The sequence below is a fragment of the Electrophorus electricus genome, chromosome 12 (assembly GCF_041902795.1).
Source record: "Electrophorus electricus isolate QZ-2024a chromosome 12, ASM4190279v1, whole genome shotgun sequence".
NCBI lineage: Eukaryota > Metazoa > Chordata > Actinopteri > Gymnotiformes > Gymnotidae > Electrophorus > Electrophorus electricus.
In genome coordinates this window covers 7,908,563-7,936,471 of record NC_137508.1, presented here as the reverse complement: position 1 = coordinate 7,936,471, position 27,909 = coordinate 7,908,563, and the positions used below count along the sequence as shown (strand labels likewise).

At 39.6% G+C, this 27,909-nt stretch overlaps 1 protein-coding gene across 10 annotated transcripts; it reads right to left on the bottom strand.

Annotated features, from left to right (window-relative positions):
- Window positions 1-206: 206 nt before the first annotated feature.
- Window positions 207-27,837, bottom strand: ptpn20 (protein tyrosine phosphatase non-receptor type 20). 10 transcript variants are annotated; one of them, XM_081725264.1, is made up of 46 exons: window positions 27,609-27,835; window positions 25,819-25,966; window positions 25,537-25,700; window positions 24,806-24,871; window positions 24,452-24,631; window positions 24,266-24,341; window positions 23,099-23,188; window positions 22,760-22,835; window positions 22,514-22,667; window positions 22,300-22,371; window positions 21,996-22,170; window positions 21,713-21,848; window positions 21,455-21,593; window positions 21,193-21,345; window positions 20,853-21,035; window positions 20,561-20,720; window positions 20,191-20,431; window positions 19,975-20,072; window positions 19,800-19,877; window positions 19,513-19,620; window positions 19,288-19,404; window positions 18,934-19,130; window positions 18,753-18,854; window positions 18,543-18,636; window positions 18,187-18,272; window positions 16,098-16,281; window positions 15,648-15,853; window positions 14,935-15,033; window positions 14,053-14,826; window positions 13,718-13,888; window positions 13,245-13,419; window positions 12,688-12,898; window positions 12,422-12,459; window positions 9,180-9,263; window positions 8,510-8,574; window positions 8,058-8,204; window positions 7,763-7,931; window positions 7,473-7,558; window positions 6,899-6,969; window positions 6,308-6,462; window positions 5,653-5,801; window positions 5,346-5,436; window positions 2,908-3,242; window positions 2,417-2,632; window positions 2,118-2,180; window positions 207-1,738 (listed from the first exon to the last, which is right to left on the bottom strand). In XM_081725264.1, exons 2-46 carry the CDS (start codon window positions 25,940-25,942, stop codon window positions 1,643-1,645), a joined length of 6,654 nt encoding a protein of 2,217 aa, XP_081581390.1. In that variant the 5' UTR covers window positions 25,943-25,966; window positions 27,609-27,835; the 3' UTR covers window positions 207-1,642. The 10 variants fall into 10 exon arrangements, 9 of the variants coding, with proteins under 9 accessions (XP_081581390.1, XP_081581389.1, XP_081581391.1 ...); XM_081725263.1 differs by having other exon boundaries at window positions 8,058-8,219; window positions 27,609-27,834; XM_081725265.1 differs by having other exon boundaries at window positions 8,058-8,219; window positions 18,934-19,040; window positions 27,609-27,834.
- Between the last annotated feature and the right edge of the window lie 72 nt (window positions 27,838-27,909).

Genomic DNA, 27,909 nt, shown 5'->3' with positions numbered 1-27,909 from the left:
GCATCAGCGACAGTGTGGCTTTAGCAAGAACCGCAAGCATTTCCATCAAGCCGTGAAGTGAGACAGGTATCTGCCCAAACTGCATTTCCACCTTACAAGAAACAGCTTGCTTAAATCTGCTTTGGGGGTTAGTTTTTTACTCATCAGATTTCCAAATTAAAGAAGAACTAATTAAATATTTTACCTGAAAGAACCACAGGTTTGAGGAACTGAATTTTTTATTTGCCAAAATGACTATAACAGATTAATATGGTGATGCTAATACTCTTTGGAGATTTCAAATACACAGTTTGTAAGTACATATCAGTAGTGTATGTGAATACTAGCAACATATCTCTACACACTGGGGATAAAAAAGAAATCAATACATTATAGCGGTACAATTAGTGGATAAATATTAGCTGACGTGTTCATTTACCATAGCAGTAACAAATCACTTAATTTCAGCTTCATATTTAAATAAACCAAGATTTAAATAGAACAGATGATCACAATAAATCAGCAAAATATTTCCTATAATAAACTCACTCAAAAATCTATAGTCATAGAACAATTAATAAAATTAAAAGCTTTGCCATGGGATTATTCCCCCCCCCCCCTTTTTTTTTTTTTTTTTAGAATTTGACAACATGTAACAAGTATATTTTGAGATACTGGCAGGATCCGTGTGCTCTAAGTGATCCTGAGACTTCCAATAGTCTTTTGGGCCCAGGCTGGTTATGATTTATGGATCTAATTCCTTGTGCTACAAATAGGACACTGCCTGCAGCTGAGGCTTGAGATGCTATAAACACTAACAGGAAGGCTCTGCTGGTTTAGTCACTCATGCAGTTTAGCCACCCATGTTTATTCACCCATGTTTCTTTGGGTTAACCATTTCTGTTTTGTCTATTGGTAGCTTGCCACCGAGTTATCTTACTTCAGTGAGAGCGAAGATTGCAAAAGCTGCCCCCCTGGACAAACTGAAAGGCACTTTACTCAAGTTTTCAGTTCCTAGAATGTCTGTCTTAAAGCTGGTTCTTTATGATGACAGCATGTCAAATTATGGTGGTTTCTACAACTTCTTGTGATAGGCAGACTCTGGATTAAAATACCACGATATACAATTTTGTGTATTTTACTGGGAGTCCTTTCTTGACCATACACATATATTTGTTGGTTTTTGTTAATATTTAAATAATACCAGCAAAATAGGACTTTAGGTTCTATATTCAAATCTAATTTCCAGAGATTCAATATCATAATGCATTGGAATTCTTAATGCCTGAAATTGTCAAAAATGCTTCCAAAATTATAAGCATTTTCATTAAATTAAGTATGAATAAATAATTTATATGAATAATGTTTCACTGACTACATATTCAAGGAAAAATTTCCACAAGCTCCTGAAAGCAGTGGCCATAATCGATACATGACACAAAATATAAATGGGATCACACAAGGAAGTAATCACAGTTGATGAAAATGTCTAGTATGCTTCCGGTGTCATATTTAATACCAAAAGGGTGCAGCAATTGATCAGAACAACCCTGAAACAGCCCTGGCTTGGTGTGTATGATTACCATCAGCTAACTCGCACAGCAGCAGTTCAGCACCACTCAAACAGACAAGCACAAGACTGCCGCTCAAAAATGGCGCTCATTCATGAGGGGGTGTTTGCCTGCTGTTTGTTACCATGGTGAAGCAAGATGCTCTGCAATACTTCCAGCCACACTTTGTAACAGAAGAGGTACTGTTCCTGAAAGCAGATGGAAATAGCAGTTCTATAAACATAAGGTCATTAATGAGACCCTGCCTAGGTGAATTTCATATCAGTGTTTGTACATCAATTTCACAAATGGCAAATGCATCCATTTTCTGAAAGAAGGAAAACATTTAGACGGCTAATTAAAGGTGCCTAAATCAGAAACATATTAAAAAGGATCAGGGATTAGTTTAAGACAGAGAGGTTCCCTGACTCTAGCCCAACATGCACACTTGTAAGGTTACTCCTGTTAGAGGAGTGGAGTCTAAAACAACAACAACAAAAATCGTGTTGTGATTCCCTACATTTTATTGTCCTCTGAGCAGCTCTTTCCCAGTGAGAATGTTCTGCATGCATGGGCTCATTAGCTCACCTTGGTCTGAACCATCCCGTGCCGCTGGTGCCGCATCTCCCTCACAATCTCACTAACATTAATCTGAGGAGGCAATTTGGGGCACATGTTAACAACAGATTAAAGTGGAAACTATATTAATGTTAGTTAATTAATTAACTAACTCAGTTAGAATTTTCATATGTTACCAAAATTAACAATTTTCATATGTTAATGTTTATAATAACATTATTATTTTTTCATTCGCTCACCTGTTTCTTTACAAAAAAAAACATGTCCAGGAAAGCGATTCCTGATTTTTCATGGCCATGTACACTCACAGTGAGGTCTTTCTCAACGAGGCTGAGGATGACATCGGTGCAGATGAGGACGCCGGCCCGGCCTACACCCGCACTGCAGTGGACTGTGATGGGCCCGGTGGAATGCACTGCCCGCATGTATCGGATGAAGCGCACTAGCTGCTCGGAGGAGCGCGGTGTGCCATGGTCTGGCCACGTGATGAACTTTAGATGTTTCACAAAGTGGGTGGCCCCGGTCTGAAACACGGAACCGGACACCAGGGAATGCGGGCTTACACTCTTGTTTTGGGATATTATTCACATGAAGTGGGTTTTGAACAATGCTTGGTACTTTTAGTCTTTTTAGCCTCATGATAATAGCTTCATGCATAACATACATACTTACAGTTGTACTGATATCTACAGTTAGAGTGTTATGAAAGTCTAAGCAAGTGTGAATTCTGACAAACCTTGCAAAGAGGTCAGGGACACATTCATCTAAGCATTTCGAATCAGCACTGAATACCTCTTACCTTTTTCTCCACCATCCTGATGACCTTGATGTGGAAGTAGTCCTGCATCTGGTAGTTATCCAGGATCAGCTGGTAGTGGCAGGTCTCGATGGGTGTGTCAAGCTTCTCAGGCCAGTACTTGTGGCATTTGACCCTGCCGCGCTCCACTTCCTTGGTCATCATGGCGATGACATCGGACTGGTTCTCCCACACCATCTGCCAGAAGCAGTCTTGGGTGCAGGGTAGAGGGCCCTGTGAGGAGATGTAGACCAGCTCCTCCATGCCTACTTTCATTCGGATGTAGCTGGCATTTATATAGTCCTGCTTCTCTCCTATGGGAACTCGTGTCTTATCATCTGGGCATTTGGGCAGAAGAGAGAACAAATCTGTTAGTGCACTGATTGGCATCAAGGGCATTACACTGATGGATTGGAACAATGATTGTTATGTGCTGAAACAGTAATTTTATAAGTTTGCATGTAGGTTAATTACTGCTCATATTTAATAATATATTACTAAGTTTACCTGAGGAAAACCACAGTTATGTTCACGTGCCAAAATACTAATCTTATAATATTGCATTCACGTGTCAAGTACTAATATTTCAGTGTATTCAGCAGTAATATGAGACTGTTTCAGAGCTCTCCCAGTGTACTACATCTTCCCTGAAGGGTCAACTCAAACAAATTACTGTTTGTAAATGTGTGTGAATGTATAAAAAAAAATTACATTTTCACTGCCAGGAATACACAAAACCAAAAAGGACATTGTTTGGATTTTAATCAGAAGGCCAGGGCAGCATTTGATGCCAATACAGTCCATCAACTGCTGGCTTTAGAAGCTAGCAAGGTTATTATTCTACAGAATATAACTGGAAAATGTGAGGAAAAAGAAACCGACAGTCCCATGCTGCAATAAATAAACCCAAATAAATAAAACAAGCTGGCCCCAGGGTCATGCAGGCAGGAAAACAGACCACGGGTGAGCACAGGGGAGAGGTGTGATATGAGCGTGCCAAGAGGAATGTTCTGCACTACTCCCTTGTTAGTCATGTTGGTTAATACAACCATGTTTAGTGGGAATGTAGGGGCTTTGCAGAGGTGTCTCAGGGGTAGGAGGTCGTGGTTTGGTAGTGAAGTTCTCACTACAGTTCTCTCTTGGCTTGTGGACTGCTCTGGGCCCTCATGTAACACTCTACAAGGGGCCTGCCTGTAAAAACATGTTCAACAGACACAGCAAGGAAGGGGGGAGGTCTGAGGGAGAAAAAGAAAGAGTGAAAAAGAAAAACAAAGGAAAGGGGGTAGAAAAGGAAAAGAGGCGTTCTACACGAGTAGGTAAATGCGTGCCGAGCCGTCCTCACAATGGGTGGCATCCAGCTTCCTCTAGAAGGCCACAGCCCTTGAACTGCTTCCATCACAAACAGCATCGAGGTCCTTTGGGCTTCACACTTTGTGATCCAAGGCACTTTATTCAGGGAACAGAAGCCCAGTGAGCAGCCATCATAATAAACAAACACTCTAGGCCAGGCAAAGGCCAATGTGCCAACCACCAGCACATGAAGCACGACATTGTGCCCGGCTGCCTGCCTTTCAGCATACAGGCCCCCTGCGTGTGCCTCTCATGGCGTGCACCTCTCTCACCACACCCAGCACAAGCCCCAGGGCTCAGAAGTCACACGCTGCAGCCTAACCCCTCCGCATGGCCTAACCCTTCACCTTCCCATGGAGCCGGAGAGCCTGGTTCCCATAATGATGAAAGTGGAGCCATGAGAGTTTGGGAAAGTTTTGTGTGGGAATTTTTTAGTTCATTTGTGTTAGGTCTTGAAGACACTGTTCCTCAATTCACAGTAAGTGAACTGTGTAAAAAAACTAAGTGCAAATATGCTAATGAAAGCCACAGTATGAGGACCACAGAGTCTGCGTGAGGAGGGCTGTAAAATCAAAGTAAGCCAGTGGATAGGGTGCAAAACAGACAGACACACACACAAACAGACACAGGCATAAATATATGTGCATACACACACACACACACACACACACACACACACACACACACACACACACACACACACACACACACACATATACACACTGGTAGCATAAACTGACACTCTTAAGGGGACACCCAGCAGTAAACCACCACGAAGTGCCTACATTTCATTCAGGTACATTGTCATGTAGCGCAGTGCTGTATACTGTTAACTGGAAAAAATATACAAGGCCATATTTCTCCTCCCACACTCTCTCAGCACCCTCAAATCCCATATGTTTTCTCTCTGGCACAAGCACAGAGCAGCACATGCAAAGTTTACACATTCCCTTTATAAATATAAATCAATTTTGGTGATAGAAAGTTAGATAAAGGAATTCATTAAAACTGTATGATTGGAAGCACAGGAACAAGCTTGTTTAGTGATGGCCTTTTCCAGTTCAGATCATGTGGTTTACAGGCAGTCTTACATGGCAGGATATCTCTGTATCTGTTCTTCTCGCGGTTCTCTGGGGCTTTTCCAACCATGCAGTTGTCTGAGGGCTGCAGGTGTCCTAAGGCCTGCAGCAAAAAGAGAGATACATTTTCTCTTACTCACTGTATCTAATTTAAAAGTGAAATGGAAGTAGAGTACAGGATCTTTTGTGTGGCATGCTCATTTGTAAGCCTAATGTTACACAGTACTGGAAAGACAGCAGCGGCAGAAACAAAGCAAAGTGCACTTTAACTGAAAGGAAATATGGTTTTGGAGAACACAGAACATGGAAAAGGGCACACCATAAACTCTTTAAGCGGCTCCTTCTGGTCCAGCTGATTCTGTAGCGTCTGAATAAGTTCTTGAAGGCTGGACCCTAAGTACTGGCCATTCTTAGGTGGCCTGATCAGGGCAAGGCTGCTCAGTTCATTTTCTGATACAAGAGGTTGACCTAAAAAAACAAAAAAAAAATACTAGTACTAGTGTTTAGTTTCTTACTATATACATATACATAGTACTAGTGTTTAGTTTATTACTATATACAAAACAATGAAACTAAGCAACTAAACAAAGTCCCTGGCTGTAAAATGTAAGACTATGCATTTTACACACTACTGTAAGTGATTTTAATACTATCTCAGAAAGTCTCTGACACTCATGATCTCATGGTATGGCATTTTGGTATAGCCAGTACCATCCAAAACTTAAGTATAGTATTCATGCAGACTTTTCCCTCTCCTGGCACCCAGGTGGTAGATTGACCTTCCACTAGCAGTCCGTACAACTGAGTCACTTGCTGTCTTCAAGTGAAGACTGAAGACTTACCACTTCACTGAGTCACTAAACACTTAAATAAAACTTTTTGATGTCTTCTTCACCACTCTAGCCTGGGTTTTAACATTTGGACAAGGGTATGTGCCAAATGTTGTAAATGGAAATGTATTCAGCCTGTTTTACCTGTGTGAGGCATTGTTTGTTGAGGGGAAGTCTGTAAGGTGTAATCATCATCATCCTTATCATCATCATCATCATCATCGCTGCTCCAACCATCTGAGTGACTTTGCTCCATGTTTGTGGTAGAATTGTCTAAATGCTGCTTTGGGAGGTCTGTCCTGAGGGGGGTTAGGGAGCACGTATGAGCAGACACTTTGACCATATTGCTATGTACCAGGAGGACTGTTATCCTGCAAGGTCGATTTTCCTGTGACTTTTCCACCTAAAATGTAAAAAGGCTGCTAGTCGCAAATGCTATGTGCAACTGTGTTGGTTAACAGGTGCACTAGAACCATTACGCTGAATGTTCAAGTTAAGAACATTTATTTATAACTCTTTAGTGCCCCCTTGTGTTATCATAGGGCACAACACAGTGAACAACTACACAGTTCAGTACTACATTATTGTCAGAGAATATATATGACAAAATGATTCAGTATTTAAAAAATATTTATGAACGATCACAATTAATATGATGAGTCTTGCACAAACAATCTTGCATAAACAGTGAAAATATGGGCAAAACATCTCCAGATTTAGAGAAATGATGCATACCTGCCTGATACCATGTCAGTGACACCCAGAGATGGGCAATACCTCTGACAGTTAGCTGTACATGTTCTGTCCTGAGAGAGAGAGAGAAAGAGAGAGAGAGAGAGAGAGAGAGAGAGAGAGAGAGAGAGAGAGAGAGAGAGAGAAAGCAACAAGTAAGAGTAAAAACAAAATAAGCTACATGGTAAGCATAAGCATATGGTAGCACACAAAACCAAATTAAGAGCATAACTGCAAAACTAGTAACAATTTAGACCAAACTGTCACATAATACAACCACCACGTACGTAACATGCGCATGAGAACAAGAATGAGAATGAAAGAGGGAGAGAGAGGATGAGTAGTGAGGCCTTTAAAGCCACTGAGGGACCCATGTTGTCACCAGAGTTTTAGTCCCTTCAAAGAAATATGTCTCAGGGAAATATGGAGTGAATATGTAAGAGAAATGAACAGTGAATAAAATGAACTTTCTTTATTCTGTTTTTACCAGCTTGTTCTGAATTTGATATGATAAACATTTAAAAATGTTAAAAATGTGTGTGTGTGTGTGTGTGTGTGTGTGTGTGTTTTAGTATACCTGCTCAATTTCTGTCCTTATCCCAAGACACCCTGAAGACTGGAAAGACCAGTGATCCTCCTGCAACTGTGGCTCTGAGGTTACTCCTGCCACAGAAATAACACCACACATTTAACCTTAATCAAACATGCCAAATGAGGTGCCAAGGATGTCCCTGAGCATATAAACACTTATGGAATTTACTTGCTGCATATACAGCAGTACTGGTATAGTATTTTAATTGCCTATATTGGCACCAGATGACTGGAAAGTGAGAAGAGGGGTCAAACATAAGTGGGAAGATGGCTGACTCGAGGTGCAGGATGCAGTGTGCTCCTGAAGGGCCTCAGGGCTGGAGCTGGAGCAGGTTGTTATGGGAAGGAGGTCTCTGTAGACAGTGAGCAGCACTGTCCCCTCTGCTTTCCTCAGTATATCCACTACTTTACTGTGACTCAGCCCTGACACAATCTCTCCATTCACCTGCACACAGCCAGTAATTTGTTGGTACACTTCAGGGAGACTGGGTTTATTTATTTTGGTTCTGGGGTAATTTATTTGGCATTAGACCAAATTAAAAGTAAGGGCTGAGTGCATGACTGGATGCACCTCTAAGATGATATCTCCCACGCGCAGTCGGCCGTCCTGATCAGCCACACTCCCACAGCATATGTCCTTTACCCGCAGACTGCTGCCACTGGTCCCGCCCACCAGGGAAAAGCCCAAGCCACCTCTTTCTGGTTTAGAAAACTCCACCTGAAAAACGCCACTCTGAGTTGGACACCCACAGACAAAGATGGGGAGAGAAAGTGAAAAGAGATTGCTGCTTTAACTGGATGTGACCAAAAGGACAGTAAGCAGGTTTCTCAGAAGCCCCAAATGTCAAGAGCCCCTTAAGCTGCAGTTCAAGAGTACATTGGTAGGACTGAATGAGCACTTTATTCATTAATGCATGGATAAAGGGTAGAAAACTGTGACAAAGACAGCTAACAGTGCATGGAGAGAGAGATTGCAGGGTTGTACTTGGGTTACAGTGTCATTTAGATACACATTGCAATCACCTCCAGTTCAGATGTTACGGAGAGCCTGTGCCTGCATGGTACTTCATTTTCAGCCACAGATCGAACTGCAAAAACAGTAAAAGCAGAGCAGCAGAAGGAGAGAGATAGAAAGTCAGACATAGACAGTTACTTTCAAACACTTTCACATCAGCTATTTTTAACTAAGCTATAATTTTCCCAATCACCAAACGTATAGTTTACATAAGAATTGGTCATGGAGTCATAGCACGAAAGTAAAACAAACAAGTTCCTCACATTTCACACACAATCATGCTGAGCTAGTAACAAAAATGCCAAACATAAAAATGGATTGGATACATTTGGCTGAGATGAAAACTCTAAGAGTAAGAGAACATGAAATAGTCTCCCAACTCACGACAGCTTCGCTTTGGTGTGGCCATCCTAGGTAGAGATGTGCTGACCAGTACAATGCTTGAAAGCTGATCAACCCTGGCCTGTTTCTGTGCTGACAGACCCCCTGGCTAGCCATCACCTGGCAACCTGGGCACTCACGAGATCAGCTGGGATGCGGCCATCATGCCGCGTTACCAGCCGGCTAATAATTAATCTTGCAGCGCATGCCCTACCATCCAGACACACTTTGTCTGTTAGCATGGTAATAGGGCTCCAGTACCCCAACCCCAGGGACACAGGATACAAGAGTTCTTACCATCAGCAGGAGCAGCCTCTGCTTCTGACCAGCCTGCTGCCTCCAGGCAAGAGGGCGAATTCTCCGTCTTCCATTCTAACAGATCTGGAAATGAAGGAGGAGAGAATGAAACAAATACGTTTTAGTATGTTTCAGACTTGAATTGGGGTTATTGGCTAATTAAATATGGGTCAAATTGAAAACATAAAAAAATGATGAACATTGAAGAGCAATTTGCAGTTTCAATTTAACATAAATTTTAGGTAAAAAAAAAAAAATTGCATTACAATATTAAATTAATAGTAGCTCCTCCTAAAATGAATAAAGTTTATACACCTAAGTCTTTCTGTATACATATTACTACTGCCAAATCAGAATCTGCATCTTACTGCTCAGTAGGTAATACTACAGTTTTAGAAATGAAACCTGATGGCCCTAATTCAAGCAAAATTTAAACCCAATAGGCAAAACATAATTGACCAGAATTGAGAGGACCCATCATTTGTCATGACTAGGAGTAGAGAAGGTGTCCCCCTAGCCTGACACTGTATTCAATATGTCACCATGCTCACTGAGACTTTTGCTGAAGTCCAGACCATGCTCTGTCCCACATTCAAAGTTAGACATGTTGGCCATGACTAATGCATCCACCACAACAGACCACACACACACACATGCACACCTCTTCCAGCCAAGGTGGCTAATGAGCTCGGAGCACGGTTAAATATTGTACACTCTCTGAATGTTGAGACCAAACACACTCTCAACATATGGGCAGAAAACTCATCAAAATCAGGGTCCCTAGAGGCAGTTTATGAGGTTTATTTAAACACATTGGTGATATATCAGAAAGCAGGTTTAACAAACCTTAAACTTAACCGTGAACTTTGAGTTGACCTCACTCAGCCCAACATCCCCAGATTTAATGGTTCCAGATCAGCCAGTTAAAATTTGACTGAAGTTAAATTGATTCAAGTCAGTCAACTCTGTGTGGGTGAACTTAACTACAGTGCATTCATGCAACTTCAAAAAACTATCATCAACTGAACACTGATAATAGGATTCATCATGGATGCAAAAAACAAAAACTGTAACTAACACAGTAATGTTAGCAAGTTTACAAAAGCTAACGTTCATAAAAGATGACTGACTGAATAGACGAGTTCATAAAATTGTGCAATTGTATAGTCCAAAGCCGATTTAGTTATTCAGCATGTAACAGCTATTTTGTTGGTTTCTGCCATTTTAATTAACTACTTAATTTCTGTAGTGATTGTAGTAGTCTTATAGCTAAACTTCCCTCTATGTATTACAGGAAGAAGACTAATTTCCACAGGTATTGCATATGATGATTTTGTCAAGTTACATACATAAGATCTACATGTGTCCAAAGTTGAAATGCACTTTATGAAAAAAAGTTCATGTGTAAAGGAGACCTAATTATGTTTCATGATAACACAAAGTCAGGGTCATATATTATTTGCACAGACTTTTTGCTAATTGGCAGTTCCATTAAATATTCACATTCCATGAAACAAATTTGAAAACCTTTTTTTTCTTTTCAGTAAAGAAAAGTCTTTTTGAAAAATAGCAGAAGGGGAATGTGATGATTTTGAACACTTAGTGAGAAGTAATTCTTGCCTTATTTATGGCAATCACTTATTACAGTGTCCTCTGATATTAAGTGTTCTGGGACATATTGTTCCACACCATGCTTACTGTGTTCAAAAACTATGGGAAGTGTCATAACTCAAAATCAGTCATTGATGACTGTAATAAAGTCAAAAAGGCAACATTTAAAATGGAATCTCTCCAAAAGTAAACATTTATATCCTCAGATATTAAGTATGGTGTTAGTCTAAGACCTATTCTACCTCACCATACTTATTGTGTTCAGATTGTGTTATGGGAAATTTCCTAACCACAGTCAACTAAAGGTAGTTATTAACATGTAATAAATCCATGAAGGCATAATTTGAGATGGAATTTCTTCAAAAATAGCTTCTAATATCCTCTGTTATTAAGTATGGTGACAATCCTAAACATGCTCTACCACGTCATTCAAGTTTTGTTCAGAAACTATGGGAAATTTATTAACCACAGTTACCCAAAATCATTTATGTCTATCCATAATATAGTCACAGGGCCACATTTGCAGCAAAGCCCATATTTAAAGTGGAATTCAAAATGTGAATAGCAAAAACAGACAGTAAATTTCCTGTGCCATTAAGCGTGGGGACAGTAGAACACCTGTTCCACCACATCATGTTCACTATTAACTATAGGAAATTTCATTAATGAATCAGAATCATTTTTGAAGCCTGTAATATAGCTATGACAAAACTGTGTAACAAACACTACTTTATTCATTCTTCAAAAGATAATTCCACAAATTATTTTTATGTCATCATAATCACAGTCACGGCACAGCCCCCTAGTTTGTGAGTGTGTCTGTCCATTGTCACGCCCCTGCTGTTAATTGTCCATGTCACACCTATTTGTAGTTATGTTCCTTGTTATCACATGTACTTAAATCCCTATTGTTGTTCTGTCTGGTGTCAGTGTTTATCAAGTAGCGTATGTTAAAACAAGCATCACTTAATGTAGATGGTCCTTGCATTGTTATCGTTTCATGAGTCTTACTCTGTTCATCGTGTTGTTATTTTTGGTTTGTGTCTGTTGTGTTAATAAAGATTTTGGAGACTGGTCTCGATACCCCACTCCCTCGTCACGACCATAACAAACACACACAAAATATAAAGCACAAAGCTTACATTTCTGAAATTCATTAAGTACTTTAACAACACCTACAGTGATGATACTTTTGACACTGTGTATTTATAGCATATATATACGTTCTTTTGTTCAAAACAAAATCAGAGGACAAACAAACAAACAAAAAAAAAACATTGCACAGTACGACTAACTAAACTCTATGCATTGGATTTTATTATATTTTAGAGTTTCTATTAACTCTATAAATTAAAATTGTGATTAAATGCTTTTAGGAAGACCAAGACACAGTGAGTGGTGGATGTCGAGACCATAGTGAATCGCCTGTGTTTTGACAATTAATTCCAAATTAGGTCCATTAAACCTTCTAGATGGCAGGTTAGTTTATCATATGTTACTGTAGCAACTAACCTACGATCTCGGTTTCCAAAACTCCAAGTTAACAGATTTGTCTTAGTATATCCACTTCTGAAATATCCCCAAGTAAGTATACCTTTAAAACCAGTGTACATGCTGGGCCAGTCACCTACCTTTCCATATGCCCTTAGGTGTCACAGGTTGACCATCCCTGCAGCACATAAACAAACAGTTAAAAAAGAGCAGTAATGATCCCTGGAAATAGGGGCCATCTTATTAATTGCTGTTATTTATTTGATATCAGTACACACCGCCTTCCAAGAACAGTGTGATTTCTGATTTAGGAGAGGCTTGTTGCACTACCCTGAACCCTATGTTTCTATGTCCCTATAAAACTCCAGCATATGAAAAAGGACCCATTTGTAACCATAAACCTCACCTCATGGCTTTGAGTCTGACTTTGCTTGAGGCATTCTCACAGGCCTTCACAGCATCCTCCAGTGTCATTCCCAGTGTGCATATGCCACTGATATATACAATCCTGTCATTTGACTGAATGCTGCCCTCCTCACTGGCCGGGGAGTTTGGTACAACTTCTTGAACATAAATGCCCTGCCATTTACTGCCAATTCCTCCAGTCAGTTTGATACCTGCACAGCCCAAACCACACAAAGGAAACTATTTAACGGAACCCTGAGTGAAACAGTATATACTAAACAGTATGATATTTATTATGGATATTTAATTCTGTATATTCTCTACATGAGAATACACATAAATGGATTATTCTACAAAATGAAAGAATTAACTAATAGAACATATACATGTTTTGGACAGAGGTCCTTCATAAACTGTGCCTTCATAAACTCTGTCCCAACTGTCCTGATTCTCTGGAAGCCATCCATTTTTATATCTTGTATATATAATTTATGAATTATAGATTACATTATATTATATATCAACAGAATTTTGATTTCTTATGCCTGACTTACTCACCCATTTGTCCAGATGGGGTCTTATATATGATTATGTCTTCAAGAGTGTCTGGTGATGGTGGAGGCAATAGGTTTTGCACAGCTCTGCCAAGAACCATGTGCAGTCTTTTAGAGGAGGACCTCAGAATAGCCATAGCCACTTCATCTGTCACGTTGGTCACATAGAACCCATTCACCTAAAAAAAGGACCAATCAAGCCACTCAGACTTGTTAGATTCTTTCATATCATATTTGAATTTGAAAAAAAAGATAAAATCACTCCCAAAAGCAGAATATAATCTTATAGATCTTCTAAATCTACAAAAGAGATTTTAGTTAACACAAGGACAGCTATTTTAAACATAGATAAAGAGTCATATTAGACTACACTGGGGATTCTCCTTTGAAATCCTTTTATGTAGGTAAAGGAAGAGACCTAATCCATGGCTGAAAATATAGTCTAAACATGTTTAGTGATTGTTCTTAATTCAGTACCATAATAAGTCTGTCTCCTGGTCTGAGCCGGCCATCCGCTTTGGCTGGATTATCCAGGACATCCTGTATATAATAGCAGCTATCCAGTTTACTCCTGGTGATGGTGAACCCAAAACTGCCGCTCCGTGATTTAGAGAGTGTTACTGTCAGCTCAAACTCCTTCAAAACATACTATTTTCAATTAAAAAAAAACAAAAAACAAAAAACATTAGACACAGGAAACCCACATCTAAATGGAAACTTTTAAAAAAGCATGCCTGCTACCGTTACATTACATGTTGTGCCATGCTTACAGGAGCTACATTTAATTAAATGGTTGTGCTTTCAGATTGTACCTTTCTAGGGTCTTCATCCTCCTCTTCTTCCTCCTCCTCCTCATAGTCCCAGCCATTGCTTATGTTTGTTGTAACCTGGCCTGATGTGGTATCTGGGGCTGACTGTCCTGGGATTGGGGGAGGGTTAGGAGGGCTGGAAGGTACTGGAAGAGATGAAGGCAGTGGTGAAGGTGCAGGAACAGATGAAGGAAGAGGGACAGGTGAGGGAGTATATGGAGGAAGAGGGGAATGTAAGGGAGGGATCTGAGTGCAGGTAGAGGTAGGGCAGCCACTTGGAGGACTGTCTACAGTGGTGATGATGGCCAGGTACTCCTCATCAGCAAAGACAGTCAGGTCCTTAGCCATGAGGCTAGATCTACTCCCAGCAATGTCATCAGTGAGGTCACTGTAAGGGGGCATATCTTCTTTCTGCTCTGCCTGTGGAACTAGAAAAGTAGGAGTGGCTATGGCCAAGTTTGGAGCTGACTCAGGGCTGGAGGTTGTCATGGCAACTGCAGCAGTTTCCTCCTTGACAGAAGAACTCTCCTCTGACTGTCTTGTGGGAAATGGGGGGTAGGGCGGGGTTGATGAATCTGATAGGGTCTCGTAATGCTCGCTGACCTGGCTGTGCTGGGTCACTTGCTCAGCTATAGTTTTGTCTGGAACACACTCTTTCCTTTGGCTTAGTGCCAAGACCTTCTGTTGGAGGAGGCCGTTGAAGTCTGGAGAGATTGACAAGGCCTGTAAATCCAAAGACTGAGACCGCCGCTCTTTAGTCAGGAATGGGCAATCACTCTGCCAAAGAGGGATGTAGGATAACAAAATATTCCCTCTTATAAGATTCTGACACTTTTTTAAGGGATACAGCTTGAAAGGAGACACAATTAATTGGCACATCCTTACTCTTGGGTTGGTGTCCATCTCTGGCATTTGGCCTGGCGATAGACGGCAGATTAATAGCCTGACCTCAGAGAAACCTCCTCGCAGCAACTGTAGAATTTTCTGCAGGTGACAAAAAACCTCCTTAGCACTAAGCATTGACAAATCTTTGGCTGTGATTAATATTAATAACAAGAAGATACACAACAAAACAAGATAAAATCACATTAGAATCTCCGTTTGAAAATTAACATTACTAAAATTTGTACACCTACATAAAAACCTTGTAAGTAAATTATTTTGGTTTTCCCATTTAATCCAATATGATGTATTCTGCGGTATGTGGCATCAAAGAGCTCATTTCTGTGGATTAAACCTAAGACTAAAACACCTGACACAGGCCTTTTAAATTATGCTAATTCTGTTCCTCTACCACACACTACATGATAAAAGATGAAATACTAATACAAAGTAGAAGATTAAGAGTGTCCTAGACATCTTTATAAGATTCCTTGAAAAGAAGTAAACGTTTTAGTTTTCCAGTTTTGTGTTCTGCAGTATGTGGCGTCAAGAGCTCATTCTATGGATTAAACATTTAATCAAGGGTTAAATTACCTGACATAGGCCTTTCAAATTATTCTAACCCTACTCCTCTGCCAGACGCTACATGATAAAAAATTAAATACTAATCCTAGACCTCTCTATAAGATTCTTTGAAAAGGCCATAAGCAAATTACCTGATAGGAAAGGCCTCTCAACGGCTCTCCATTTACTGCCAGGATGATGTCTCCGTCTTGTAATAGGGCACACTCCTCAGCCATTTGGCTGGAGAGCAGTCTCTTAATGCGAACTATGCTCCCTTCCTCAGGGCTGGATTCACTGATGTGGAAGCTAAGGCCCAAACCACTCAGACTCTTCTTCAGAGTCACTTCCAGAGTGTTCTCTAGAACCCAAAAAGAGCAAGCGCACATATAACCAGAAAAGCTTATGCTTGATCATTATTAATGTTTTTTCCTTGATAAAGTTTTATTTTATATTTTATTTTTTATTCAGCATGTTTTTTAAAATGTTTTTAATATAAATGCATTTCACTTGTTCAGCTGCACCTTAAGGACAGATAAGGCAGTTTATCAGATTCATTTGAAATGTCTCACTCACTCCTTTCCTCCTCTCTCCATGTATCTTACCATCTGACACAAAACTGTATTCCTTGGCCCTGACAGACAAGGGTGTCTCCGTGGCAACATCTCTCCCAAGGCGCATGGTGGTGCTCTGTGCATTAAAGGAAGATTTCCATCTCTCCATGGTGGACGCAGACCTGGACATGTCCAATGCCACAGGGGGCTCTCTCTCTAGAAGCAGACTCACAACCTGAAACAAAGCAGTCTCACAGTTTTATTTGTTCTTACACTGGAATAGAGATTATGCTTTATTTTCTTCATTTATCTATTTGCTCATTTACTTGCTTGTTTTGGACTCATTCTGTTAGCACAATCATGTATTTGAATTTGTATGAATATAAAAACATGAAAAATATTTTCTGACAAAAGCTAAATGTTATGTACTGCACATATAGAGAATTATGTACAATTATGTAGCATTTCTTTGAATTTGGACTCCTTTGGTAAAAGGCACTGACAATGAAAGAATTCTCTGAAATTTGTTTATTTTGTGATTTTTTAAATTCTGTTCCTTATTATATTTGTACTTCTGTCATATTTTCTGAATATCTCTGAAACTGTATTCTGCACAGGCACCAAGCTCCTCCGTGAAAGCAGCAGCAGGCTAAGGTGTTAACAATCTCTGAGCTGAAGCCTCTAAGGCCTAATCCACTCTGCTCCCTCACTTTGACCCTCCCTTCACTCCTCCTCCTGTCTCGCTCCCTCTCTATGTCCCTCCCTATTCTCCTCCCCCTGTCTCTTTCCAGTTTTATAAGATGGATCACACCGTGTTGTTGGACTGCCTGATATTAGCATCCTTTTTGGCTAAGAAGCTGATCCGAAGTTTCTCCACACACATCAAGAATCTGACAATCAACATATCAACAATCGACTCTTCATTGCGGAATTTTTAACAATTCGGATCCAGGTGGCACAGTGATACCTCTGAGTAATGATATTGTCTTGTTCCAAGAGAACTGTCAGCTGTATTTACTTCAGTGCAGGATATGAAAGATGGGATTAGGGCAGTCTGATTTCATTCCTGGGATTAGAGAAGTATTGCTATAGCTGCTTGTTTATCCTGGTACCTCACCATGGCTGATGGTTATCTCCAGTGAATTTAAGGAAAGACTGATGGAAACCTCTTAACTATAAAAGCAACACTGGTTAAAGGAGGGGCAGAGGTGCCTGAATGGACTAACTTGCAGTTCAAAGGGGTAGTGGATGAGGTTGTGATTAAACACATCTGTGAGCAGCATTTTCCCACTGACAAAACATGGACTCTAGATGAGTGAAAAAGGCTTTGGGGTACACCATCAAGCATGACTCTTTTGAAGAATTCTTATTCATTAATAAGCTTTTTTGCTCACAATAGGAGGAGCAAAATTATGGACTGGCTGCGCAAACTGTATTTACTAATCATTATTTACATAATCCATAAACTGAATTTACATAATCATATGGTGTGTTTAATGCCTGTCAATGCCCGTGCTAAAATATGAATATGCAGTCAATATGAATATGCAAAGTTCAGCAGCTGTCTGCTTTAGCTTCAGACAAGCTGATGGACAGAGCATGGACAGAAATAATTATAAATGTAAACACAGGCTTTTCCCCTCATGCCTCATCATTCACTGTCCCAACATGTCTTTGCTTTCTGTGTGACATCTGGGAGGTTCACAGAAAAGATTTCTGACACCGTTATGGCAAGCTGAGGCAGAGTCCCTGCAGAGTAACACTGAGCTTTTGCTATTCTGCTGGAGCCAAGAATTAAGGCAGCCACTACTCAAGATGTCACCAGATGCTGCAATTAAAAAGTCTGCTCTTTAGTGATAGCAGCAACATCAGATTATTGTGTACAGGGCTCCCTGTGTGATGTGAGTTAAGTCTAAATCATTGGTAATCATTGGTAGACAATGTCTAGCCAGACAATGTCTACTAGGCCAACTCATTTACATTCAAAGTAGCCAAAAAAAGAAAAGAAAAGAAAAGTTAAAGTTGTTAATCATTACAAAATTCTCTAAATTCTCTCATTTTATTCCAGTAGACATTTTTGTATAGCAGGTCATAATATTTAAGATTTCATATGTGATAAATAAACATGACATTTCAGTACTTCTCCAGTTTTCTTCAGGACCTCCACAGCCTGCCTGTGTGTGACACCTCGAAGGTTACAGCCATCTACCTCCAGCAGCCTGTCACCTATCTCACACAAATGCACACACACACACACACACACACACACACACACACACACACACACACACACACACACAAAAAACAAAACGCAATCATCATCATCATCATCATCAACAAATTGGTACTTTCATTTCACAGCCAATCCCTGTGCTTCTCATTACCGATTTAGCAAGGCAATGCAAAACAAACAACATGACATAACATAAACACTGATAAATATACTGTATACTGCAGTAGTGTATGCACAGGTGTATACTTTCTTAATATATGTACCAATCTGTATTTGGCCATCTTGATCAGCAGCTCCTCCTGGAATCAAGCTTTTAATATAGATCCCTTCATAATGTACACTGGTGTTGATGCCTCCCTGGAAAGGATTGATGGATTATTATTCAATTCTCAGCCAAGAAGATGAGAATGTCGTACAAAGGTGCTGACCTTTTCATTCTTTGCCCTTGTTAGAGAACATCAACGAAGACTTACAGCAACACAGATGCCCAGACTGCCATTGACCTTCCTGAGCTCCACAGTGAGGAGATCACCAGGCCAGAGGCTGGTGCTGGAGGTTGGCCTAGACAACGTGTGCTGAAGAGGGCATCATACATATGACAGTCTACTTCCCTTACAAACTTACTACAGAAATGAACACTGAAGAGAGAAATACCTGAGAGTCTAGAATCCGTACAACAGGGATGTGAAGCCTCTTTCTTGCTTTGGGCGTCAGGATGTTGGACAGGGCCTCCTCCATCTCCTCTGTGACTGGCCTGTATTCTGTGTTCAGGCTAGCCTGTGAGTCAAAGCCTCTCTCCAGCAACTGCCCCAGGTCCCCACTAGTCACACCTTTAATCTCCTCAACATCTTCTACTCATATGAAAAACAACACTTTTCTGCATTAAACAAAAAACCTTTCTGCATTATGTAGCGACAATACTGTACATGTACAGAGGTCATTGTACATTAAAAATATTCAAACTGTTTACAAAAATATGCTGTGTGCAAAGTGTACAGCATAACATACGTTTTGGTTGAGAGACTATAAGCTCCACTTCTTCTGGGCTGTTCTGCAAGATTGCAGCGGCTGTACTGAAAGGTATTCCTTCTAGACTGGTCTTATTGAGAGAGATGAGCCTGCCTCCTAAATGCATAAGTAAAACCTTATAAAGTACCTTGCCTGGGTGAAGAAAATGTAAAACAAACAAAAAAAAAGTCTAAACAAACAAACAAAAAAAGATATTTATTGTACCTGGCCTGATTCTTCCATCTTTTTCAGCTGGTCCGTCAGGTACAATGGAAGCAATGAAGATTCCCAGGTCTAACGTCCCTGTGTTGTCTTCTCCAACTATTATAAAACCTGTCAAGAAGGGGGGAGGGTAAATAATCTGTTCCTGCTGGAGACAGTTCTTTTTTGTTTATAACAGTTTTAGTTTAGTTTATAACCTTTTAGTTTATAACAGTTCCTTTTAGTTTATAAACCTTTTAGTTCAGCAGTTCATAGACTGCTGAACTTGTGAACTTCCAGCCATGGCTTACCAAAACCAAGCTTAGGATCCCTCTTCAGTGTTACACAGATGATTTCTCTTTCAGGGGGAGTTCGAACAGGAGTGTCAACTAAAAAAAATTAAAAATATTTTGTTTAAAAATTACAGCATAATTATTAGAGTCAGTTAAAAAATAATCCAGAGGTACTGAAGCAGTTTCTCTTAACCTCTCATGCATGAGATGGAGTAAGGCTCTGACTCCTGCTTTTGAAGAGAGGTGTTGGACATGATCCGATAAACTGGAGACCTGAAAGTGTCTGGTGGGCTGAAATAATGCAAGGTGAAATCACAGTGAGCATGAGACAAGCATTATGCTTTTGTATCACATGCGGTCATACAAACATAATGCTTTTGTATCACATGTGGTCATGTGAGTCCCGCACCTGGAGGCCTGACAGGACTTCCTCAGTTCGCTCAGGGCCCGTGGTGCAGGAATATGCAGGGTTTCACCCAGGTGTCTTTGCTGTCGCATCTTTTCTGAGATGTCATCGCATGACTTGCTCATGGAGTCTGTGGGTATTGTGCTCAGACCAATGCTATTGAGCATAACCTCTGAGCATGAGAACCTTTTCAAACATGCATGGCGTGCACACCATGGTGAAGAATATTTTACTACGTTGTCATCTAGAGCAAGGAAATAAACAGCAGATAGCACTGATAGGGTACTCACATAAGCACTATTAGTCTCTCCTTCATTTTTTTTTTCTCATAGTGGTTCATAGTAATATTACAGGGTTCTAATGAAAGTTGAACCTGAGGCTAAACTGTAGGTCATCTGTCGAGAAGTCATTTCACTGTGGAACTTGTGCTGGGCCGAGCAGAGATTCAGGAGGTATTGTGCAATCTTAGAGCTCTCGGTTAGGAAGGAGTGCTTTTTCCCACTGGGGCCACATTGTATTGTGAACTTACGCCGCTAGAGAAAAGAAAACAGGGCACATTACTATCATCACATAAATATAGCATGTTTTCAGTAATCAAGCACTTTAATAAAAATTTTATTTTTGTCACAGAGTCATCACATTTAGATAAAAAATGCTCTACTCACACTTGTTGAGATACTATCAGTTTCAGACCACAGGAATCTGCGGATTAATATCCGAGAGTTGTTTTTGACTTCATAAACCATTATTCCTTTTGCACACACCCCCAGAGTCAGTTCTCCAATAATCTTCTTCTCTCGAGCAACTCGGTGAAACAGCACCCCATATTCTGGAAGTTGTTGTGCAATCTATGGATGTAATGCATCAAAAATTTTTCAATAGAATGAAGGAATAGTATATGTGTGCTGACCCAAAAATGGTCTCATGACTCTTACTACTAACATATGTGTTTAATAGAGGCTCTGAGATCTGCTATGTCACTTTGGCCCTACACCAATTAATTACCTTTAAAAACTCCATCTCTGCTTCCTCTGCTGGCATATGGGCATTAACAGCATGCAGGCTTGGCAACTCCTCCCTCAAACAGGGCAGGGCAATTTTTTCCATCAGTCTTTTTGGTATATACAGCTCGATTTGAAAATAATTATTTCCATATACCTGGACAAAATCACTAAGATTACTAGAAGAAATGTTACCAATAGAGGAAATGCTAGGATATCCTGATAACCCTCAAATCCACTAAATGCTGCTGAAGTGTGTATTCTACCTGAGGAATGTAGTCTCCAAACTCAGCCTGCAGGGCAAGTGCAGCGAGGAACACAGCTGTTTCCTCACTGCAGTACACTCTGTCCTCTAGAATATCTCTCCTCAGCTGCAGATAATACTGGTGACGAGTTAGTTTGTGCCTTTAAATACACAATAGGTGATTAGTTGCCTTTATGTACCCATTAGAATCTAACAATGTTATTATAAGGCAATTCGGTTTTGTAGGTGGAGGTACAGGAAAAGTTGACATGGGACTTACAATATGAAGGAGATGTCATCAGCAAAAAACTTAACACGGAGAAAAAGGGTGAATGTGGCAGTTGCTACTTTCTTCCAAGAGTCTGGAGCGACTTTGGAAAGTTTTGTCTCATGGTCCAAAAAGAAAATTTCTTCATCTAGAGAGGATATGCAAGTAATGAAGCAAACAAACGCTAATGAATACAGACAAAAGCTCACATATAAGAGACTGCAACAGACAAGTAAGAGGATGAACACTTTTGTAAACATATTCTGCTACAAGTCTTTAAAGAAATCTGCATTACCATCGAGGAAAGCAAGGCCAAAATAAAAATGCTCCACGAGGTTAGCATGAGCCACGACCATGTCGAAAACATCTCTTCCTCTGGACTTGATGTCACACTTCACCACCAGACACTGCTGATTAGGCATCACCACATTAACTTCCCTCTGTGACAAGCAGGACCTTCCTTTCTTCGACTATATCAGTCAGCAGACAGTTAATGGGAATGAGAATGGGAGCAAAAATGAGACAGAGTCTCTCATGAAATGTTATAATGCTCTTCGACAAACGCTGAATAATGTTTAAGTTATTGAAATAAACTTTACCACTAAAGATCCAGGAAGCTCCAAAATGATTTGAGGCTCATCAACTATTCTTGCAAACTCTGGTCCTAGACTCTGAAATTAAAAAGCAGTTACTAAAGATCACAGTAATGATAATGAGCTCATTGTACGAACAAGAAAAACGTTCAGTTGCTCAAAATCAAACTCTGTGAATCTCAACTGTACAGCACATAAATAATTCTCACAAAAATAGTACCTTAGGCTTCCTTTGGGTAAGGCTGATGGTAGACTCGCTGACAGCAGTACAGGGGCTGGGAGGTTTGAGTTCGTCCTTGCAGGGGACACTAAGGTACGGGCTCCATGACTGCCAGCTGTTACGACTGCCACAGTGATGAGCTCGTTGTGGAATTCTGGGATAGCAAAACAAGGATCCTTCTAACAGAAGTCTTGGATGTCATTGGATGTCTGGGACTACTTAAGAGTGTCAGACAGAATCTCTTACTTGCTCTGAAGACCTTGGTAGGGCATCTGGACATGTTTGTTTTTAAGAGAACATGTTTTTTCTTGATGTAAAACTCCTGGAAAACCATACCACATTAACACATTATACAACCTCCACCACCCACCCCCCCCCCCCCCCCACAAAGTAACAGGCCTGAAAGAAACGAGTGGTCAGACAGAGTGGCAATACAGTTCCATAAAGAAATATTCAAAATGTTAACATTTTGAAGACTCAGTACCCAAAGCCATGTAGAAAATCATGTCACAAAATCAATGCCAAAGAAAGCATTGACTTGGCAGCTAGAAGTGCAGTGACACACACTGATAAACTTCTGCTCACCCTGACACAGCTCCGAGTCCAGCAAAAGTCTGTGCTTCTCTGCAGTAGCTCCACTGGCTTCAATATAGTCTGAGTATGGTGCTTGCCTTCCTGTCAGGCCAGGAGAGCAATGGGTTAATACTTAGAGAGCTACAACACAGGCATCCCAAACACTACATGCAAGGTAAGCTCAGGCAAGCTCATAGTGCACCCATGCAGAAGAGAACAGTCTTCCCCTAAGCATCTTCACTTCTAGGCTGATTATAAGTTTTCAGAGGACTGTAATCCCATGTTCAGTTTAGGTTAAACCTTTAATCCTACTGTGGGTGCTTTAATATTCTATCACCACACATGGTAACATTCCCTTGTGTATAGACTGGTCAAATTCATAGAATTTAATTTTACTGGAGTGTTTTTTATCAAGTGTAACCCAAGGGATGTGCGCATGGAATATAATGAATCATTCAATGAACAAAAAAAACAAACAATAGATTCAATAAAAATAGGCAGATGCCAACTGAGCCCTTTTAATTGATGTTCAACCATTCTTGTTTCTAGTAACACCTTTGACAACCCCCTTCCCCCAACTTTATTAGAAACATTTTTTATTAGAACAATATGTGTTAGCCATATTCTTTTTTGCCATACTCAACTTTTCCCATTTCTTACTACACGATATCTCTATCAGTTTTGCAAGTAATTGATGTTGGCTGCATATTATAAATACATGTCTAAAAATTATAACACAGAATTTCACAAATGTCTGAATATTTAAAAGTGTCTAATCCTTATTTGAATACACTAATCTTAACAGTGACCAGAGGATTCCAATATTTACGAAGATAATAAACTGGTACACTTAACAATATGAATGAAACACTTGTTCATCACATGATGAACAAGAAGGTTATTCAAACATGATCACAGTCATGTTTGCCATATATTCATATTTGGGAGAAGAAATAATTATAATGGTAACATAGACATTATGTCAATGGTAATGGTAACTTAGCTAATGGTAACATATACTTTAAAGCTACTTTAACATATATTTTAACATATACTGTTAAATGTCTTTTACTGGAATTGAATTCATTTGCTTGGTTTATACTCTTACTTTGATTTTTTTTTCTTTTTACTTTATTTAACATAAGTGTGGCTTTCCAAACATATCATAAGCACTCTTACCATGTAGCCTTTCTCTGATTATCTGACTTCTACCACTTAGCTGCACTTTGTTCTCTGTGACAACTGACCGGTCAACCTGGAAGCACACAAAAAGTTATTCCAGTAAACCACAAAACAGCATAATCAGAGCATTCACCCCAATGTGAATGTTTCTGTTTGGTTGTTTGTGTGTTTTTTGGACCGCACAGAGTCACAAAAAAGTTTTTCCACAAGATCCTTGATGACTCTGTTGGGTGGGGGCAGGAGTGCAGCTTTGTGATGCGATTCACAGGTCTCCAGTATGGTGCTGAGCTTTTCCCGCCGGTAGGCCATGTCCTCACACATGCTCAGGAGAAGGCCATTCAGAGAGTCACTCAGCTGAATGGGCTACACATCAGAACAGAACACATCAGACTTACAATTATGGATATATCAGGTCACTTATATTTCTATGGTTATATCAAGATATAGATTAAAAAGGTGGACTATTCAGTGGAATGGCTTCATTGTCATGCATGTTTCTGTAATTAAAAGAGGCCCTATATGATTGGTGAGACTCACTTGGTTTTGAGGAAGGTGATAGTCAACTGACCAATATAGAGTCATGCCAAGAGAGTATACAATCATCTGGAATGACAAAGAAATATCTTGAGTACGTAGTGAGACATAAGCACTTCGCCAATAGAATAAAACCAGACATATGGACATAAATTATATTTAGCAGATATATATTTAGCAAAAGATGTCATGCACTTACTATAGTCTACACAGTAATGAAAAAACTAAGTACAAAGAAAAATATATTCTCCCAGTTTTCTACTACTAGTATATCCTCATGTATCACCACTAGATGGCAGACTATGTTTCTTAGGTTCTTTCTAATGTCAAATTCCCCATATTTCTATCAGTTCTGAAAAGCGGTCTGCTCTTACCCCACTTATTTGTACTGAAAAAACCCCCCAAAAAAAACCAAAAACAAAAACCCTGAAAAACATTTTTTTTTTTTTTAGTGTTGACTGTATGCTTCCTCTCTCTTTTCCCTTCCCCTACCAAAGCTCTGCCCCCACACTACAACCAGCCTTTCTGCTGGCCTGAAGCTCAAAACATCCATAAAACATTTAGATAAAAATAAAACAACCACAGGGATACAGAAACAAGGGTAAATCAAGGTTAACAAACTAAAAAATGACTTAGGTGGTGAAAATAATCATCCTGCTACAGTCCTGCTCTAATAACATAAGCACATATTTTAGTACGACACATGACGGTGTTGTGCTAGGATTGATGTTTACCCTCTCCATGGCTGGTTTTGTGGTTAGACTGTGGCCTTCGAGCAGCTCCGGTGCAGTGAAAGCACGTGCCTCCTCCATCATTGCACAGTTCCTAAATGCTAGTGTGCCAGTTGCTGACAGGAGCAGTGACGCAGGACTGATGATATTGCAGATGTTACTGTGACCTAGAAAACCCCCCCACACAAAACCAAGAAAAAAACAGACCCCCATTAAACACCTAAACACAGACCATGCAGGCTGTTCTATGAATCTCATAGAATACTCTTAGGCTAGCTGCTTTACCTTTGTGGTAGAGATCTAGCAATGTTTCTGTGGATCCCAGCAGGAGGGACCAGACCTCATCTTCCTCCAGGGGACCTCCCCTAGCCTCTAGAACCTCGGCTAGGGTCACAAATGTGCTGCTCATTCTGCAGACTCCCGGGACAGACTCCTTTGGAAACAAGCACACAGAAAGTAGCACACTGAATGAAGACAGATGGAGAGAAGGTAGGTGGTGATAGGATGAAAGAGAATGTGCATCACTGGTATGGATGAAAGATTAAGATAATACATAGGCTTCCTCAGAATCATCAGCACCACTGACAATGCCACACTAATAAAAATGTAAATCTACAGTAAATTACAAAAGTACAAAATACTTTGCTTTTTGCTTTAAATTTAATACTTTTAATACATTTTATTTTAATATGTTTTGCTTTAAATTTAAGCTTAATAACTATCCTGCAATGACAGAATGTAGCTGGCCCAAAGTGGAGACCCAACACATTTGCAGGCCCATAAACAATTGATACAAATTAAATAAATAAATAAATAAACTTAAAAATTGATCCATTCAGTCTCCAGTGTGTGTCCAATAAAATATTACTGTATTATTGCATTCAGAAACTCTTAACTATGTGTTTTTGACTAAAAATAACAAATTATCCTAGATAACAGCATATGCTGATTGAGAAAATAATAAAGAAATAATACAAGGGCAACTTTTAGTCAGTCGGAGTAGTTTTTATCTTCACTGAGCACTAATCTGTCACCATAAACATTTACCTAGCTTTGTGGATGAAATTCTTAGTAGTGAGTGGACTAGTGAAAGTCAAGTAAAGAAAACATAGAGACCAATTTCATATCCAATATTTGAATTAATGTAGCTGCATCTTAAAAATGCTTCTAAAACAGTACTAAATCACTTTTTGAGATTACATTACCTATACATTCAAAGATGACTACCAACACTTCTGTGACAGTAGATAGTCAACCTGTACATAAAATAAAGTTCTGGGGAGAACTGTGCTGAACTGAACTGAAGCTGGTGTGGATTATATAGGTAGGCAGGCACAAGGTAACAAAATTAATCCATTAATATTAAAAGTGCATGGTGTAGTTAACTCCCTCAGGTGAGGCAGCATCTATTTATAGACAGTACATACACCTGTGTGTAGCCTGAGAAACAAACAACCATGCTCTTACATCTTTTGCCCTCCCAAACTGATGACAGTTGACAATATATTTATTTTCTGACCTAACCCTAAGCCTAATATCAGTTCTAGCCCTGCAACAATACTTTAAAAAACATTATTTAGAGCACTCAGCTTCAATATGATATTAAAATATATTTCATATAATTAAGTTATAGTCTCTAAAGCATCTAACTGTTACTAAATTTAATAAATCACATTTAATTTAAGAAAATATATTAGAAATCAGTAGACACCAACAAGGGATAATTAAATATTTACTTAACTAAAATGTTGCTTTAAGCCCCAGAAGAAGAAGAAAAAAAAAGAATAATGAAGGAATTGTGATGTTACAAGCTAATCAGCAGTGTCTCCTTTTGCAGCTATATTAATCATTAATGGTGCAAAACATTTGACCACTGTAATGTTCATGGTATAAACTCTGCTTCTAAATGATACATAATAATAAAGGAACTCGTGGGAAATTAGATAATACATAGTTTTAATAGTAGAGTAGAATTAAAGTAGAGTAGAATTAGTGAAGAGTGCGAGTGAACAACAAAAAAGATCAAAGAAAGCTTAGTCTACATTAGATTAGCAATTCACATAATTTTTTTTTACCTTGTTGCATTCGATAACTGTTAAAGTTTCGCCGCAGTTGTCAGTAGAATGTAGGCTACTCAACAAATTGATTAATCTGACAGATCTCAGCGTTTCGTTTATCTTCTGTTACCAAGCACAGGTAACCTTCAACCTATGGCTGTCATAACTCCTGTGGAGTAATGTAATTTTACAGATAATGATTTATGATTTATGATAAAAATATCCATGTGTATATCCTGTGGTATGATCTTCGCCTGTGGTTCTATTTTATTTCCCTCTGATTGGTACTATATTTATTCATGCGCTAAATACTCAATTG